General features: G+C 51.5%; 1 protein-coding gene across 4 annotated transcripts; it reads right to left on the reverse strand.

Annotated features, from left to right (window-relative positions):
- Positions 1 to 3,375: 3,375 nt before the first annotated feature.
- Positions 3,376 to 14,800, reverse strand: LOC114502314 (KH-type splicing regulatory protein). Of its 4 annotated transcripts, none has more exons than XM_036032273.1 (21): positions 14,424 to 14,800; positions 12,682 to 12,778; positions 11,966 to 12,004; positions 11,598 to 11,637; positions 10,678 to 10,727; positions 10,324 to 10,395; positions 9,439 to 9,496; positions 9,029 to 9,203; positions 8,743 to 8,841; positions 8,252 to 8,350; positions 8,057 to 8,159; positions 7,312 to 7,412; positions 7,071 to 7,215; positions 6,832 to 6,992; positions 6,635 to 6,744; positions 6,438 to 6,539; positions 6,199 to 6,287; positions 5,901 to 6,101; positions 5,734 to 5,811; positions 5,269 to 5,429; positions 3,376 to 4,243 (listed from the first exon to the last, which is right to left on the reverse strand). In XM_036032273.1, exons 1-21 carry the CDS (start codon positions 14,655 to 14,657, stop codon positions 4,235 to 4,237), a joined length of 2,223 nt encoding a protein of 740 aa, XP_035888166.1. In that variant the 5' UTR covers positions 14,658 to 14,800; the 3' UTR covers positions 3,376 to 4,234. The 4 variants fall into 4 exon arrangements, with proteins under 4 accessions (XP_035888166.1, XP_035888167.1, XP_035888165.1 ...); XM_036032274.1 differs by having other exon boundaries at positions 3,376 to 5,429; positions 14,424 to 14,527; positions 14,645 to 14,798; XM_036032272.1 differs by having other exon boundaries at positions 3,376 to 5,429; positions 14,424 to 14,799.
- Positions 14,801 to 15,247: the final 447 nt, after the last annotated feature.

Raw genomic sequence — 15,247 nt, forward strand, 5'->3', positions numbered from 1 at the left:
AAGTTACAGAGGTAGTAGAAGTGAGCCAGCTGGGCTGTTGTAAGCTCACCAAACAAGTTACAGAAGCAAAAGGGCCCTTGGCGCTCAGGAGAAAGAAAGGCAAAGGTAACTTGCCTGGGGGAAGGAGAGGGGGAGGGAAAGGCATGTGCAGTGCTCAGGAGAGGGAGGAGGCTCCCCTACCATGTTACTTATTTTTAATCTGGAATGCGTGCTGAATTTTGTCAACTGTCCTTTCTGAGTTTAGGAGGATGACGACTTTTTCCTAAGATATTATAATAAATTGAATTAAACCATCCTTGCTTTCCTGGAATGAATCCCACTCGGTTTTATTTTTTAATATGCTTTTGGATTCTATTTTATAAGCAAATTCTGGAGAACTAGGAGGAGGTGGAGCTTCCTTCCAGTGGGTGGCTATTGTAATTCAGGAAAGTCTCCCTGCCGTGGGGCCATCAAAGAGGATAGGCCACTGGTGTGGGCAGTAGTGAGCTGGGGACTCTCACGCCTTTCCCAGTGAGTGTGGGCAAGATGTCAAGTGAAGATTGCTGAAGTTGTATCTTAAAAGGTATATTTCAATCTAAATTCCCATCAGTGAGGACTAATTATCGAATATCCATACAGAATACTATGTAGTGATTAGAAAGAATTAGGAATCTCCTTATGAGTGAATGTGGAATCATCCCTAGTTATATGGAGTGAATAAAAGTCAAGAGCAAATCAGTCTTCACTTTTTTATATCAAAAAGAAAAAAAAAAAAAAGGAAACCTGGCTGGCGTAGCTCAGTGGATTGAGTGCAGGCTGGGAACCAAAGTGTCCCAGGCTCAATTCCCAGCCAGGGTACATCCCTGGGTTGCAGGCCATAACCCCCAGCAACCGCACATTGATGTTTCTCTCTCTCTCCATCCCTCCCTCCCTTCCCTCTCTAAAAATAAATTTAAAAAATCTTAAAAAAAAAAAAAAAAGGGGAAAAGAATACCAGAGCTGGATTTGCTTGCACGTTTTATGCCCAAAATAGCTACAGGAGGAGACACAAGAAACAACACTTGGTCACCTCCAGGAAGGATAAAACTGAGTGGCTAGGGACAGTGAGGAATGCTTCACTTTTTCCTGTTTGTGTTGTCTGGCTTATGAGTTCTACCAGTGTCCTGCTTATCCAAAAAAATAAATAAGACAAAAACTTGAAACTATAAAAATAAAAAGGACCCAGGGGACCTGATTATTCCTTATTGACCTGTACAGTAGCCCCTTTTCTGGGTGCCTGGGTGGGCCAGGCCAACACTGTCACGGTGTTTGCTCCATGGAGACAATGGTCCCAAGAGCGCCGGGCCAGAGCCAGGGCCAGGTGGAACATCAGGTGGCTGATGGCGTGTTGGCTGAATGCCTGGTGATGCGCTACACCCTGTGTGAGCTCATCTTCACCGTCTACTAGCAGAACCGCCTCCTAAATGTACAGGCTTGCTGCTCACTGCCCTGGCCTCCAGAGGGCAGATCCAGCTTAAAACAGCACAGGAGCCACGCTGTGGCAGAGTCTCTCCAGGTCTCAGTCCATCTGTGTACATCTGGGGAATTTCATTTCCTCCATTAAGCAGTACAGGTGCAGGCTACAGCCTCCCAGCTATGACGTTTACGGTCAGAGTGATTAGCTCCAAAACTGCAAAAATAAATACATTTTAGAACATAATGACATAACATGAGATTGATAACTGGTCAACCACAGCTCAAGTCAAAGCTATATAGATTCTCTAGGTGTAAAAAGGGGATCACTTAATTCACAAAGCAACCCATGCAATTCCTATACTTTTCATTGTTATGAAGATGGTGAACTTTAGTGATGTTCCCATCACTGAGGGTAGGAACATGACATTAGGCTAAAGGGAGGGACAGCAACGCCTGAGGAACTGCTATACCCAAGAATGGAACAGGAGGCCTGGTGGGTAGGTGATTCCCCACACCCCCTTCACTGTAGCCTGTTTGGAGGGACAGCATCTGTCTACAGCTTGTGTGGCTGAGTGGCCAGCTGTAAAGTGAAATCCTGACCCATCCCCCTTTCCCTTCTCTAGTATAGCCACAGGACTATACCTCCTGATTCTTTTCACTGGCAGTAAGAGGCCTACAAACTTGTCTGCCCCTTTTCACTGGGGTGAAGGGCAGTAACACAGCTATAACTAAGAACCTATCCCTCTCAGTCTTGATAGAAGCAGCTCCAGAAAACATTTTTGCTAAATGCTGCTGTCATTGAAAGTCTGCAGTGAGACTGCAGGAGGCTGACTCTTCTTTCACCCAAGCACCAGCAGAGGGCTCAGAGGGGGTCCAGTGCCCGGGAGATAGTGTGTACACAAGGAGCCTATGCTTCTAAGCTGTCCACGTGACCCAAGCAACAGTATCCCCCTTCCTGGTCCACTGCGCCACATCACAGTCTCCCTGGGGGCCATCAATGAACACTCCCACAGGGACAGGCTCCTAAGAAATGTGGAAGGTCACAGGGCTGTGAACGGCCCCACCTAGAGGCAGCACTGTTACTGTCACCTGCTGGGTGCTGCCATTTAAGCCTCTGGAACCCGGCACCCAGATTCTGATGGTGAAACCTGATTTTTTAAGTGTTAGTATTCAACTATAAATCCAAATGGAACACTCCTGCTACACAGTATGCCTCAGGATGACTGCCCCTATGCTGGGCAGTTCAAGTGGCCCCCTAGTTTATGGTCCCATTTCCTGTCCTCACCCTCAGGAGGCCATGGCCTGCCACCAAGCACTTAACCAGTGCCATTACTTTGGACAGGATAGGTTTCCAACTCAGGGCTCTCTAACGAGAGCATGTAGCAAGGCCAGGATGACTCCTGTGAGGCAGGGCTGAGTTTGCTGCGGTGGTAGGGTGCATCCATGGGAACGCCTGTCCCTGGGGATCCTCCTGGGTGCTTTGCTCCCCAAGTTGCCAGAGGGAAGAACAGGGTGGGGGGAGAACTGCACCACAGGCAAGTGGCTTGCTTCTTCCTCCCCAAAGTCAGAGGGCAGTCTTTTGAGGGGTAGCTTGTACTGCACTCTCATAGACCAAGCCTCTTCCTCTACAAACACAATTGCATCCAGCACACAGTTTTAGACAAAAAAGCTCTTTATTTAACCAAAAAAAAAAAAAAAAAAAGGAGGGGGGAGGGGAAGAAAAGTCATAGGAAAGTACAACGTGCCTGCAGAAAACTATTTTCTCTTATAATTTTGTTTTCTTAAAAAAAAAAAAAAGAAAAAACACAACACAAAGCTTGTAATTTCCAATCACCATTATCAGGCTCTTACAACATCTATAAAGAACATACATCTGCTTCAAAACTCTACAGGGGCAGGTGGGGAACAGAGAGAGAGAGAGACGGCACCCAGCAGACATGGGGAGGTTTTGTTATCATTTATTTGTGAAGTTAAAAACGAGCGATAAAAAGTAAAAACTGCCATACAATTTTTTTTTGTTCTCAATTTGTTTGCAGTTTCAATGTCCTCTTGAACAGATGAAACATGACAGACCAGTCCTGGGAGAGAGGACGCGGGGAGGAGGGGCCGCGGGAAGCCGAGCTAGGGCAGAGGGAGGAGCAAGAGGAGCAGAGAGGCAGAGGGGCTCAACTGATGCGGGGTGGGGTGGGGTGGTGGTTTCCTGCAATATCAACACCTGGTCCAAGGAATGTTCCAACTCTAACTAAAAAAAAGAAATAGCAAGATTGACTTTTTTTTTTCCTTTTTAGAAGTTTATTTTAAAAACATGAAGAGGGCCAAGAGTGGTAGGGAGAAAATGAATTCCTTTCCCTTGAAAGAAGCAGTTTCAGGAAGGGTGGGTATAGAGATTTATATATATATATATAATCTTATAGGTTTTGTTTCACTTCGTGTTTATTTAAAAAAATTTTTTTTTTGGCAGAGATTTAGTTCTCACTATCTTCTATGGCTGGCTCAACATGAAGGACCCCAAATTTGAAAGAAAAAAAAAAGAGAAAAGCATGTGAGACACAAAAAGCGAGAGAGCGAGAGCCAGCACTGACCTCCAAGCCCCTCAGAGAGGGCTCCCCCATACCCTGTGGCAGCCATTGCTCTCTCACCTAACAAATGGAGAACAGGAAAAAAAAAAAAAAAAAAAAGAAAAAGAAAAAGAAAAAGAAAAGAAAAAAAAAAGCCAAAACCAAGGAAAAAAAAGAAAGCCCCCAAACAAAAATAATATTAAAAGAATTTTCACAGATGAAGAAGTTCACATTCATTCGATTCATTGAGCCTGCGGAGAGGGAAGAGATAGGAATTGGTCACTACGGGGAGGGGGAGGCAGGGGTGGGAAACTGGGGGACTGTAAGGAGGGGGCCAGGAAGCCCCTCTCCCGAAAGGGTGGCTAGCAGGTATGTCCTTAACTGTCTAGTGAAGTGCTCCAGGGACTCGGCTGAAGTCAGACTGGCTCCTTGATGGAGGAGTAGGAGGAGAAAGAGTGACACAAAGGCAAGAAGGAGAGAAGCAGGGGCCGCAGGAGAGAGAAGCGAAGTGAGGGTCTGCAGGGGAGAAAGCGGTGGCTCCCGGCGCATCACAACATGAACAATCTCAGAGATCACGGTGTCCCCACAACACCCCTGTGAGGTAGGTTGGAAGGTGGCAGCGATCATCATGCCCACTTCACAGACAAGACCGGGACACAGACACGGGCGTGAGAGCAGAGGCCAAACCCAGGTGGAGCAGAGGGGCTCCAGGGCTGGTCCCCTTGGCAGGCTCCCCGCGTCCCTGCTGGAGCCAGGGCCACCCCACACTGGGGCTGCCTGCAAACACAGTCACTTGGACACAGTCGGGGAGAAGATCGTGGGTTTAAAAACAAAACAAACAAAAGCCAAAAAAAAGTAATGCAGAGGGGGGAAAAAGTATCCATTTTCTTCCCAAGTGGCCAGATTTTGAGTTAGCAGCCAGGTTGGTGACCAACATTTCAGTAGCTGGCCTGCCCCCCACCCCCAGGACTACCCACCAGTTCAACAGTTCCACCTTTTATCTGTCTCGCACTCTCCCCCAGCATCACGACAGCATTACACAGGAACAAGCGAGCCGGCGGAGGGAGGCCTCTTCTTTAACCTCTGGACCCAGCGCACACTTCCCCTGGCTCATGGGGACTCTCGGAGACCTCCGGCCACACGGCCCCCGCTGCAGGCATCAAGGACACACCCCGCAGGGGAAGGGATTTCCGGCGCTACCCACTAAGGCAGGATGAACGGTGGCTGGGGGTTGGAAGGAAAAAGGAGGAGGAGGAGGGTGGCAATTCCCACTTGCCTGCTGCTGTCCCTGCTGTGTGGGTGGAGGCTGGGGGCCGCCAGGACCTGGGGTCTGTCCGTAGTAAGCGGCTTGCTGTCGGTAGTATTCAGCCCAGGCAGCGCTGTAGTCTGGCTGGGAGCCTGGGGGTGCTCCTGGACCCCCTCCAGTGGCCACTTGAGCTGTTGGGAGGAGAGGGTAAGTGGCGCTGGCAAGAGTGGGCCTAGCCCTGCCTTGCCTCAAGCTCCACTAGCTCAGGCTGGTTTAAAACAAACAAACAAACAAACAAACAAACAAAAAACGATGTAGTTGACACACAATATCGTATTAGTTTCAGGTGTGCCACAGTGATTTTCCATTTAAATTCCTTACAATATAATCACTATACTAAGACCCATGCCACCATACAAAGTCATCATAATGATGACTACATTCCCTATGCTGCACTTTCATCCCTGTTACTATTTTTTCTTTTGTATAACTCACCCTGCTTCTTGTAGTACTCCTCCCAGGCCTTTGTGTAGTCCTGCTGTGGGGGAGCTCCAGGCTGCTGGGGCTGCTGACCTGCAGAAGGCAGGCACCAAGGTTAGACACAGCTGGCCTCCTCTGCCCCACTGGCTGACTTGAGCCCATGCAGTGGCCCACTCACTCACCGATCTTCTTGTAATACTCTTCCCAGGCCTTTGTGTAGTCTGACTGGCCAGCAGGCGGGGGCTGAGGTGGCTCGCCCTGGGCAGGTGGAGCTGCAGGGGCAGGGGCGGGGCCGGGAACGGGGCCTGGGGGCTGCTGGTAGTAGTGTGAGTAGTAGGCGGCCCAGGCTGCGTTGGGGTCTGCGGCGGCTGCGGCAGCTTTATCTGCAAGAAGAAAGCAATGCAGGCTGAGAGCTGACACGGAAAACCAGTCCCATACCCAGGCCCTGTGCTGTCCCATCAAATGGGCAGCCTTACTTACTTGGGTCATGAGGAGCAGGTGGTTGCCACTGGGGGTAGGTATTGCCCCATCCCTGGGGTGGGTACTGGTGAGGAGGGGGGCCCCCGGCACTGCAGGAGAAAGAGGGGGAACACATGAGTGCAGGCTGCTCCGATGCAGAGATACAGATGGCTAGTAGAAAGGGAACCCAGGGAAGGGTGTGAGAAAACTAACAATGCATAGGACCCGGGCCATGAAACAAAGTCCCCCAAATTCAACACCTATAGCATCTTGTAAAAGACGGTATCTGTGAAACAGAGGGCTGGGCTGGATCATGTTTGGGTCCCGAACAACCACTGCTTCTGAAAGATGACGCAGGACCCCTTGGTAGTGAATGGAAATGGAAACAGGGCCTGTCACTCTTCTTGCCAGCGTATAGAACCCAATGTCCCAGATCCCAGGCAGCTGAAATACTCACTGAGGGGGAGCCCCTGGTGGCCCCTGGTTGAAGGGTCCAGGATTGAAGGGACCCATGGGGCCGGCAGGGCCTGGTCCCCCTGGGCCAGGTCCAACAGGGCAGAGGGGACCCTGGAGGAAGGAGAATGGGACGTGGTTAGTGGGTGAGAGACAGAAGCCAGAGCCATGCCCAGGCCCCAGAGCCCTCTGTGAGCCCACCTCAATCTTCTCTTCAATGAGCTGCTTGGCATGGTCAATTTGCTGGGGTGAGCCGCGGATAATGAACAGTTTGAAGTTGGGGTCCCCGTTTGGTGGCAGCTGCCGGGATATCTCTACAAAGGCGCCTGTCTGCTGGTTTATGGCTTTCACATTCTCGCCACCTGAGGGGGACACAGGCAGTGAGGGGAGGGTGGGAGGAGAGTGGGTGAGGGATGAAGGGTAGGGAGAGGCCTACTCACCCCGGCCAATGACTAGCCCACACTTGTGAGTGGGGATGGAGAAGGTCATCTCCCCACCAGGTGGGCCCCAGTTGCCTTGGCCCCTTCCTCGGCCACGGCCTCCTGGGGGCATGCCAGGACCTCCTGGAGGGCCTGGGGGACCGCTCTGCAAGACAGGGAGGAGGATGGAGAATGAATGCAGGAAGCCAGGCCTGTCCCCTCTGCCCCCACCAGCTCTTCTCACCTACCCCATGCCACCTACCCTAAGGCTCTGAAGGAGGTCATTGATAATCCGCGCTGCGTGCTCACACCGGTCTGGGGGCCCCATTATGTGAGCTATCTTCTCAGGACCTGTCCCATCATCTGAGGCCAGCACCCAGAAAGTGGAGACATGGATTTAAAGGAGAAGCACAACTCCAAACCACTGCCTCCTCAGGACAGCACTGTGCCAAGCTAGGTGCCTGAGATAACTCAAAGACTCAGGGCCACTCGCCACACTCCACATACTCAGGAGTGAAGAATGAGGCGGGCAGGCCCCACGTCCCCAGTGAAGGAAACCAACCAGCTCGGCAGGGAGGTGGCTGAGACTTCTGCAATTGGAACCCCTAAAACTAATGCATGCAATTCATAGAACTGGAAACAACACATCTCTGAAAAGCAAGAGGTCCACCCTCCCCCACAGACCCGCCCTCAGAGACTCCCACAAGCTCTGCAGGAGCCCAGAGTTGGGGTAGTGGTCTGATGCAGCTCAGGGTGCCCAAGTTATCTAGGCTGCCCTGTTGGGATGGGACATTGGTGGCAAAGAGGGAAAACGTAAATTCAACAGGAGAGGAAAACACGGAAAGTCTTCCTGTCACCAACTGTCTCATGGGGCTGTCCCACAAATGAGAGAGAAAAGATCTAGGAGTAACGAGGCACCACAAAGAGGCTCAGCATGCTAACCATGGTGCCAAGCTGTCTGCAGCAGACCCTCAGGGTGATCTTAGGAGGACATGACTAGGCCTGACCTTGTTTAAACTGGATCCGCACACCGGCGTCATTCTGGATCTTCTTAATCATCTCTCCACTCCGACCAATGACCACGCCAACAGAATGCCTAGGCACTGGCACCTAAAGGAGGAAGGAAGAGTCAGCTTTTGCTGTCTATATGAAGAGCCCCCCACACAACAGCCCTCCATCTTCTCAGGGAGGCCTGCACTCACATCAATGCCTCCACCAATCCGGGATCCATACTCATTCCGGTCCCCAAAGCCACCCTGGTCACGCTCTCGGAGGATGTCCATCACCATCTCACAGGCTTGCTGCAAAGACACAGAGCATGGTGCACATGGCAAGCTCTGCTGCCCCACTGCTACTCCAGCCTCCCATAAACCAAAGGGTCACAGGCCTAAGCTAAGGACCGACACACAGGTGCTGAGCTCTGTTACCTGCCAACCTAAGAGGCAGGCACGGCCAGCACTCCTATTTTCCAGATAAGAAAACAAAGGATCAGACTTAGGCTACTTGCTCACATACAAACAACCGGGAGGAAGAGTTCAACACAAGAACACAAACCCTGGGCTAACTTCAAAGCCAGTGCTCTGGGAAACCTCTCCACTTCCACCCAAATCTCCAGCCAGCCCACTAGATTTTTCTCTTATGTCTCTAGAAACAACTACCACCACTACCACCACTACCTGCAAGGTGTGCTCACCTGCACTTTGTAAGGATCCCCAATGATCCGAAGGGGCTTGTCCACATTTGTGTTCTGGGAACCATCTTGAATTAAAATCATCTTTACTCCAGCTCGTTCCTTTAAAACCAACGTTGACTGTCAGTGCAGAACTTTCTGCGAAGTAGTGCACTTCGGGTAGGGTCCATGATCAAGAAGAGTAAAAGACTAGCAAAGCAGCTGGTGTGCGTGTATATGTACATCAGACACAGAAAGGACACTGTCTTGGGATGGAAGGAAATTTCTGTTCTCTGCTCCACCCTCTCACCTGTAGCTGCTTAATGGTCTCTCCACCTTTGCCGATGACCAGGCCAGCCTTCCCTGCAGGGATCATAATCTCCTGCACTGTGCCATTCTGGCCCCCGTTGGCATTGTCATGGAACTGCCCTGGGGGGCCCCCACGACCACGAGAGACGATGTCATCCAACATCATCTTTGCTTTCCTGGGAAGGGAAGGAATGGGGTGCTGTCACTTAAAAAAGTACTGGCCTGGAGACCCCCCTGCCAACTCAAAGCAAAGATGTCTCCAACACGTGGGTCTGACAAATGATGAGGAAAAGAGTATTACAGTCCCTGGGACTGGGGTACAGGGACATGGTGTGTCACCAACAACTTTCAAAGGGATCAAGAGGACTTCTACCCACTCCCACCACAATGAAAGGCCCAGTGAGCACTTACTGGACAGATTCTGGGGCTCCTGTCAAGGACACACTGCGCTCGGGGAGGCCACCACTGTCTGGAGAGAAGAGGAGATAGGGTCAGTGCCTTTCTAGGCCTGCGGACCCTGGAAAGGCTTTTACTGGAGATGAGGAAACTTCCAGAACAACCAATGGACACTTCTGCCACCATTCAGCAGCTTGAGAAATCAATTTACCTCCCCAAAGACCTGGGAGGCTGCATTATGCAAGGCTGAGGTCAGGAAGCTTAAAGTACAATATGGGAGGCAGAACTTTTAGAGACTAAGATGAAAACTTTCAGAGAATAAGAGGCAGGAGGAGACACAGATTATGGAAGGTCAAAACCCTGGGCCATTCTCGCCACCACTGACAACCACGTGTGCACCCTTTAGTTAACAGTCTTGCTCTGCTACAGCAAGGCCTCAGAAACTCCCAAAAAGCAGACTCCTACAGAGGAGCAGGCAGAATTGCAATTCAAACCCAGGCCTGTCCTCAAAGCTTTTCTTTCTAATGCACCTTCCTGTTTCCCATATTCTTGTCCGTTTTCTATTAGGTATTTAGTTCAGGTGGCAACCTAACACAATGGTTCAAAGCAGACCTGGAGTAAGGGCCGTTGTTTTTAATTCTAGATCTTCCCTCTCAGCCCTCCCCGCACCTATAAAATGAAAGGAGTCATGGCTACATCTTAAGGTGCTGTTTAGTGGAGATACTGCACTGAGCCTGGTACACAGAAGGCACCCAACAAACAAGCAATAAAATAAACAAATACTAGCCCATTTCATATCCCATGTCTACCCGTCAAGTTAAAAGTGAAATCACCACTGAAGTGCAGAGAGCCAAGCCCCAGCCCAGCATTCATTCTGGCCTGAATATGGCTCACTCATACCTGGAGAGATCTGGACTTTGCAGCCTGAATCCTGTTGGATTTTGTTAATCTGTTCACCTCCTCTGCCAATGACTAGGTGGAAAAGAAGAAAAGCAGAGTTGATGGAAGGAAGAGCCAGCAATGAGTACATGAAGAGGTAGGGGTTTCAGGCCATATGAATATTCAAAGACGACAGGAGCCATTCCAAGAGCTCCACCATTCTTTCCGCCCAGAAAGAACAGGTAAGAGCAGAGCAGGGGAGGCCCTTTCAGACCAAAGGCTTCTGGGCTGCCATGGGCTCCCAGGACAACTGTCCCAGGGGCTGGGGTGGGGTGGGTATAATGGGCACCCCAGACCACAGTGACCCACACTCACTTAGCCCCACCATGCCATCTGGAACCCTGTACTCTTCTGTCATTGAAGTCCTGCAAAGAGAGACAATGAAGGTCTCAAATAGGAAAGGAGCAGAGGGTCTCCCTGGAGAAAAGGAGCCTTGCCCCAATGCTTCTGGCCTCTGACCCTGCTTCCTATGATGGGATCAAAGCCCCACTGGCCTAAACGGAATCTAACAGCATGAGGTTGGGGCTCCCTTGCCCTACAGCAGGTCACTCCATCTCTGGAGGTTCATTTCCCCACCTGGGCTACAAAAGGCTTGTTCTGGGCAGTGTGGCCCTTGGGCCAGTGCTGTTTCTGACTTAGGGAGAGACTGAGCACTAGACACTTTTATAGCAATGTAATTAAGTCATATTTTACATGTGTTGACTTAAAAAATTGTTTTTACCTTTTTCATTTAATTTTCCTAGCAAATCTTTTCTATTAAATTTTATAACCCCCCCCCCCCCCCCACAACAATATGGTCCTTCACAAAGGATTCTGTCAGGTTCACTAAAGTCGTTTGGGATGGGGGCAGCAAAAAGGAAAGACCTCCCTACCCCAGGCTCCACCAGCTCTCAGGGAACAAACACGTGCAGAGGACAGATAAGAAAACCAGACTTTTCTAGAAAGAAAGATGCCTGTGCTTTTGGAGTGTCCCCACATCAACAAAGGAAGAACCATGGCGCAGAGACCACTCTTTTGTCATTACCAACAAAGTGTCACAACCCTCCCTCCAGCCTTGGAGACAGGTAAGTACACAGACGAAGGCAGTGCTCTCTATCTCTCTATTTGCTCTCGGGTAGAAGAACCCTAAATGGTGTGGGAACCCCAGACAGAGCTCTTCTCCCCCAAGTCAGTAAGAAACACCAGAGAGAAATGACAGACAAAAAAAGTGACATAGTCTCCAAATCACAACTTACCTGGGGGGAGGATGGATAGGTCCAAGTTGAGAACTGATGGCTGCAGAGAGAAAATCCACAGGAAAGATTGGCCTGGCTTCTCTGGAACTCCGAACACCAGTGGCCCCAGGTGCTCCTGCCTCCATGGTGGCAACTAGCACCATTGCAGTCTAAGCCCTACTGAGCACTGGTGCACAGTGGGCCCACCTCACAATAGCACAGGCACCAGGTATTTCTACCTCAATTTCCAGGGGCTATGGGAAGCCCACAGGTCATGAACACTTGGAGCCTCCATAAAGGACAGGTGCTCAGTGCTCCTAGCTCCCAACTCCTAACAACCTTCTAAGATCCTGAAGCTGCCCTCTGCCTGTGTCACCCAATAGACTTACAGTCTCCTTGAGAGGCCAATTTCTTGCTCTCCGGTTGGTCTGTGAAAGAGAGAGGATGTCAGATGCAGCACCCACCCACCGCTGCATCAAATCTGATGCTGGTGCCACACACCCTGGCAAATAATTCCCCCCTCTGCTACCCCCAACATCAGAGCCAACACAGGAAAGTAGCAGAGACCAACTCCTAAATGAGGCTAGACTTCATCAATCCTGCTGCCACCACGAAGAGTGAAAAAGCTCTTTATAACAGGGGAACAATGATGGTGGTTTCTGAATCCTTCTGGCTCAGGACTGGACCTGCCTTGGGCAGCAGGGTCCTGGTTGAAAGATCAATCAGGTGGCCCCCCACAAAGTGTGGGACCACCCAACTGATCATTTTGGCTACTGTGAGTACTGCCACATGCCTCAGGGCCAGCCAAACTTTACTTTCAAGGGGCCTCAATAAAGGTACCAGCATTTCCCCAGATTACCAGAAGGGGAGGAACAATCTTGAGAACTTACAACTTGGACCTAGCCACAGTCAATCTGCTTTCCTCTCAGCCACCTGATACCTCAGGATGGTGGCTCAACAAAAAGAATGAACAAAGCTGGGATTGCTGAGGTTTTAAAAGACCGAATGGCAGCAGCCCCCCCCCCCCCCCCGCCACTCTGAACCACATTCAAACAAAGGCACCTCACTCGTCTACCCCTGGCCCTTCCTCCCAGCAGGTAGTTACCTCCATCTTCCAACTGCCTCTTTTGGCCCCCAAACCCAAAATCAGGAGTGCTGTTATTCACTGTTGTAGCAGCGTCACCTCCAATTTTGGCTGCGATCTAGAGATGAAGTTGTAAACAGAATAGAATTAGCACCAAAACCCAACTTCCATGGGGCTCAGGTAAACTTCTGTTTTCTGCTCTTGCTGTTTGGCCTGGGAGTCAGCACCCCCAATTTAGGAAATAGCTGTTGGTTAAGATATTCTAAAAAGAATTTTCACCTAAGGCTTTAAAGTTCAAGAGTTATCCAAGAATTTCAAAACTCCCTTTCTCGATTGGATTTGGGCTTAAACTGTTTGTGGCCAGACTGTAACACACACTAACTTGTCCTAGGGGTAAAAGGAACAGCAGAAACTCGGTGTCACAGAGGGTCCACAGGTCATTTCCACAAGGGAGGGCTGCAGAGAACCAGAAAGTGTGACTGTAGCCTAGTTCTTCTGGGATGCTGAGAGGTACTATCTCCCTCACCCTCAGAATCTTTGCATTTGTGAAACAAATTCAGGAAAGTTTTTGCTTCAAGGCATCTGAAACCTTCATTTAAGAAAAACAAAAGCGCCTTTTGGAACACATGTTACAATTTAGCCACACGAAGAGAAACTTCAAATAAACCCCCATCCAACAAACTTATTAACACCAGAGTCTGTTTGTGGAATTATTACAAATTTTCCAAAGAAACAAAACCCAAGAACTAAGGATCTATCTTTCCACCTCTCTCATTTTAACACTTGGAGCCAAAGCTCTTGGTCTACCCAGATGGGGCCTAATCCCACCCAACAGATAGCACCAACTCCCCCAATGATAGCTGCTCGTCAATCAAGACAATCTGGTGGGCAAGCAGAAGAAGTGCACAGAAAAACACTACTCCACTGGAGGTTAGAAAGGTGAGAAAGCACAGATCACAAATGGGCGGAGCAGGTCTTTCAACCTAACGGGACCTCCCACCCTGCCCTGGAGGCATTGGAACTACCCAAGTCAGGCTGGGGTCTGCTTCCGGAAAAGGAGCCAAAGTCATCCCATTCTAAGGAACTCCTCCCCTCCAGGATCTGGGGAGGTCAGTCCCATCAGCATATGACACCCCCATGCAGTCATCAAGACTCAAGAAACTGTGATGGGACTCTCCCCTCTTTCCCAAAAAGATCTAAACCACGCTTTCAAGCTGCTAGTAACATCAAAAAGAATCCACACCTACGCCCACCCTCTCCATTTCGTTTAAGTGCTTGGCTACTTTGGCAGCAAAAGGATTCCCTTTCCATAAGAGGAAGGACTTGTTTCCCTCAAAGCCCATTCTTTCTGGGGAGCGGGTTGAAACGGGACTGGGTTGGGGGCAAACAGAGCTCTGTGCCCTGATGGAGAGATGGGAGCAAAGTAAGGCACATCCCGGAAAAGTGGACCTTTTCCTTCCAGGACAGTGGAGCATGCCCGAGCGTGTGTTAAGGCGGGGCGTCCCCCAGAGTGAGGGGTTGCACTCCGGAACCCTTGCACACCCAGGAACCGCTCCTGGGAATTCCCCGGACGCCCCTTCCCCGTTCAGGAAGTCACCCGTGGGGCAACCGCATTCGAGGCACCTGGGGCGGCCCAGGCCCCAGTCTACTGCCCCACGTGAACCCACGGCGGCCCCGGCAACCCCTCACCCGCGACCCCGCGCGCGCGCACACGTGACCCCGCCCCCTCCCCCGCCCGCCCCTCAGGCCCGCGGCCTCCTCACCTGGCGGGCCCGCTGCACAGCGTCGGCGAAGGCGTCCTTGCGAATTCCTGGGCCACCCCCGCCGGGGGGCTGCGAAGAGGCCCCAGCAGACCCCCCGCCCGGGCCTCCGCCGCCCCGGTCCCCCGCGCCTGGCGGGCCCGGTGGAGGGCCTCCCCCGGCGCCCCCAGAACCCCCGCCCCCGCCGGCGGTCGGCGGCGGCCCGGGCGGGGGTCCTCCCGTGCTGTAGTCCGACATGGCGCGGCGGGGCCCGACCTGGCGCGGAGGCTAAAGCTGAGAAGGAGGAGGCGGCGGCAGCAGCGGCGGCGGCTCAACGCGGGAACAAGGCCTCGCTCCACACTGCCGCGGAGCACTCTGGGAACCCAGCGGCAGGGAAGACGACGAGGGGAAAGAGGGACGCCCCCTCCCCGCCGCTGTGACGGACAGCACAGCTGGGCCAGTGGAAAGCGGCCGCCGCTCCTGGGCCACCAATCGCAGGCTTTGCAGAAGACCGACCAATCGGAGTGCCGTGAGAGGCAATGGGCGGGAGACACCATGTGACCGACAGCTTTCGGAGGCAATGAATTGTGGGCTACCCGCGCTAGGTTGGCAAATCGAGGCGATCCGAGAAGGCGGGAGGCCCAATGAAGCGGGAGTTCCAGAGTTGCGGGGCGGCTTCAGAACCGATTGACCGCTCTGAAGAGTCAAGCAGATAGGAAGGAGGAGCCTAGCAAATGGCTCTTGGAATGCAAGCCAATGACTACATGTGGAAGGCGGTTCTTGTAAAGATTGGCAGTCAGTTTAATCCAATTCCTGACGAGTTGTGGGTGATGCACTTGGGTTTGGAC

Source organism: Phyllostomus discolor, chromosome 8, assembly GCF_004126475.2.
Source record: "Phyllostomus discolor isolate MPI-MPIP mPhyDis1 chromosome 8, mPhyDis1.pri.v3, whole genome shotgun sequence".
NCBI lineage: Eukaryota > Metazoa > Chordata > Mammalia > Chiroptera > Phyllostomidae > Phyllostomus > Phyllostomus discolor.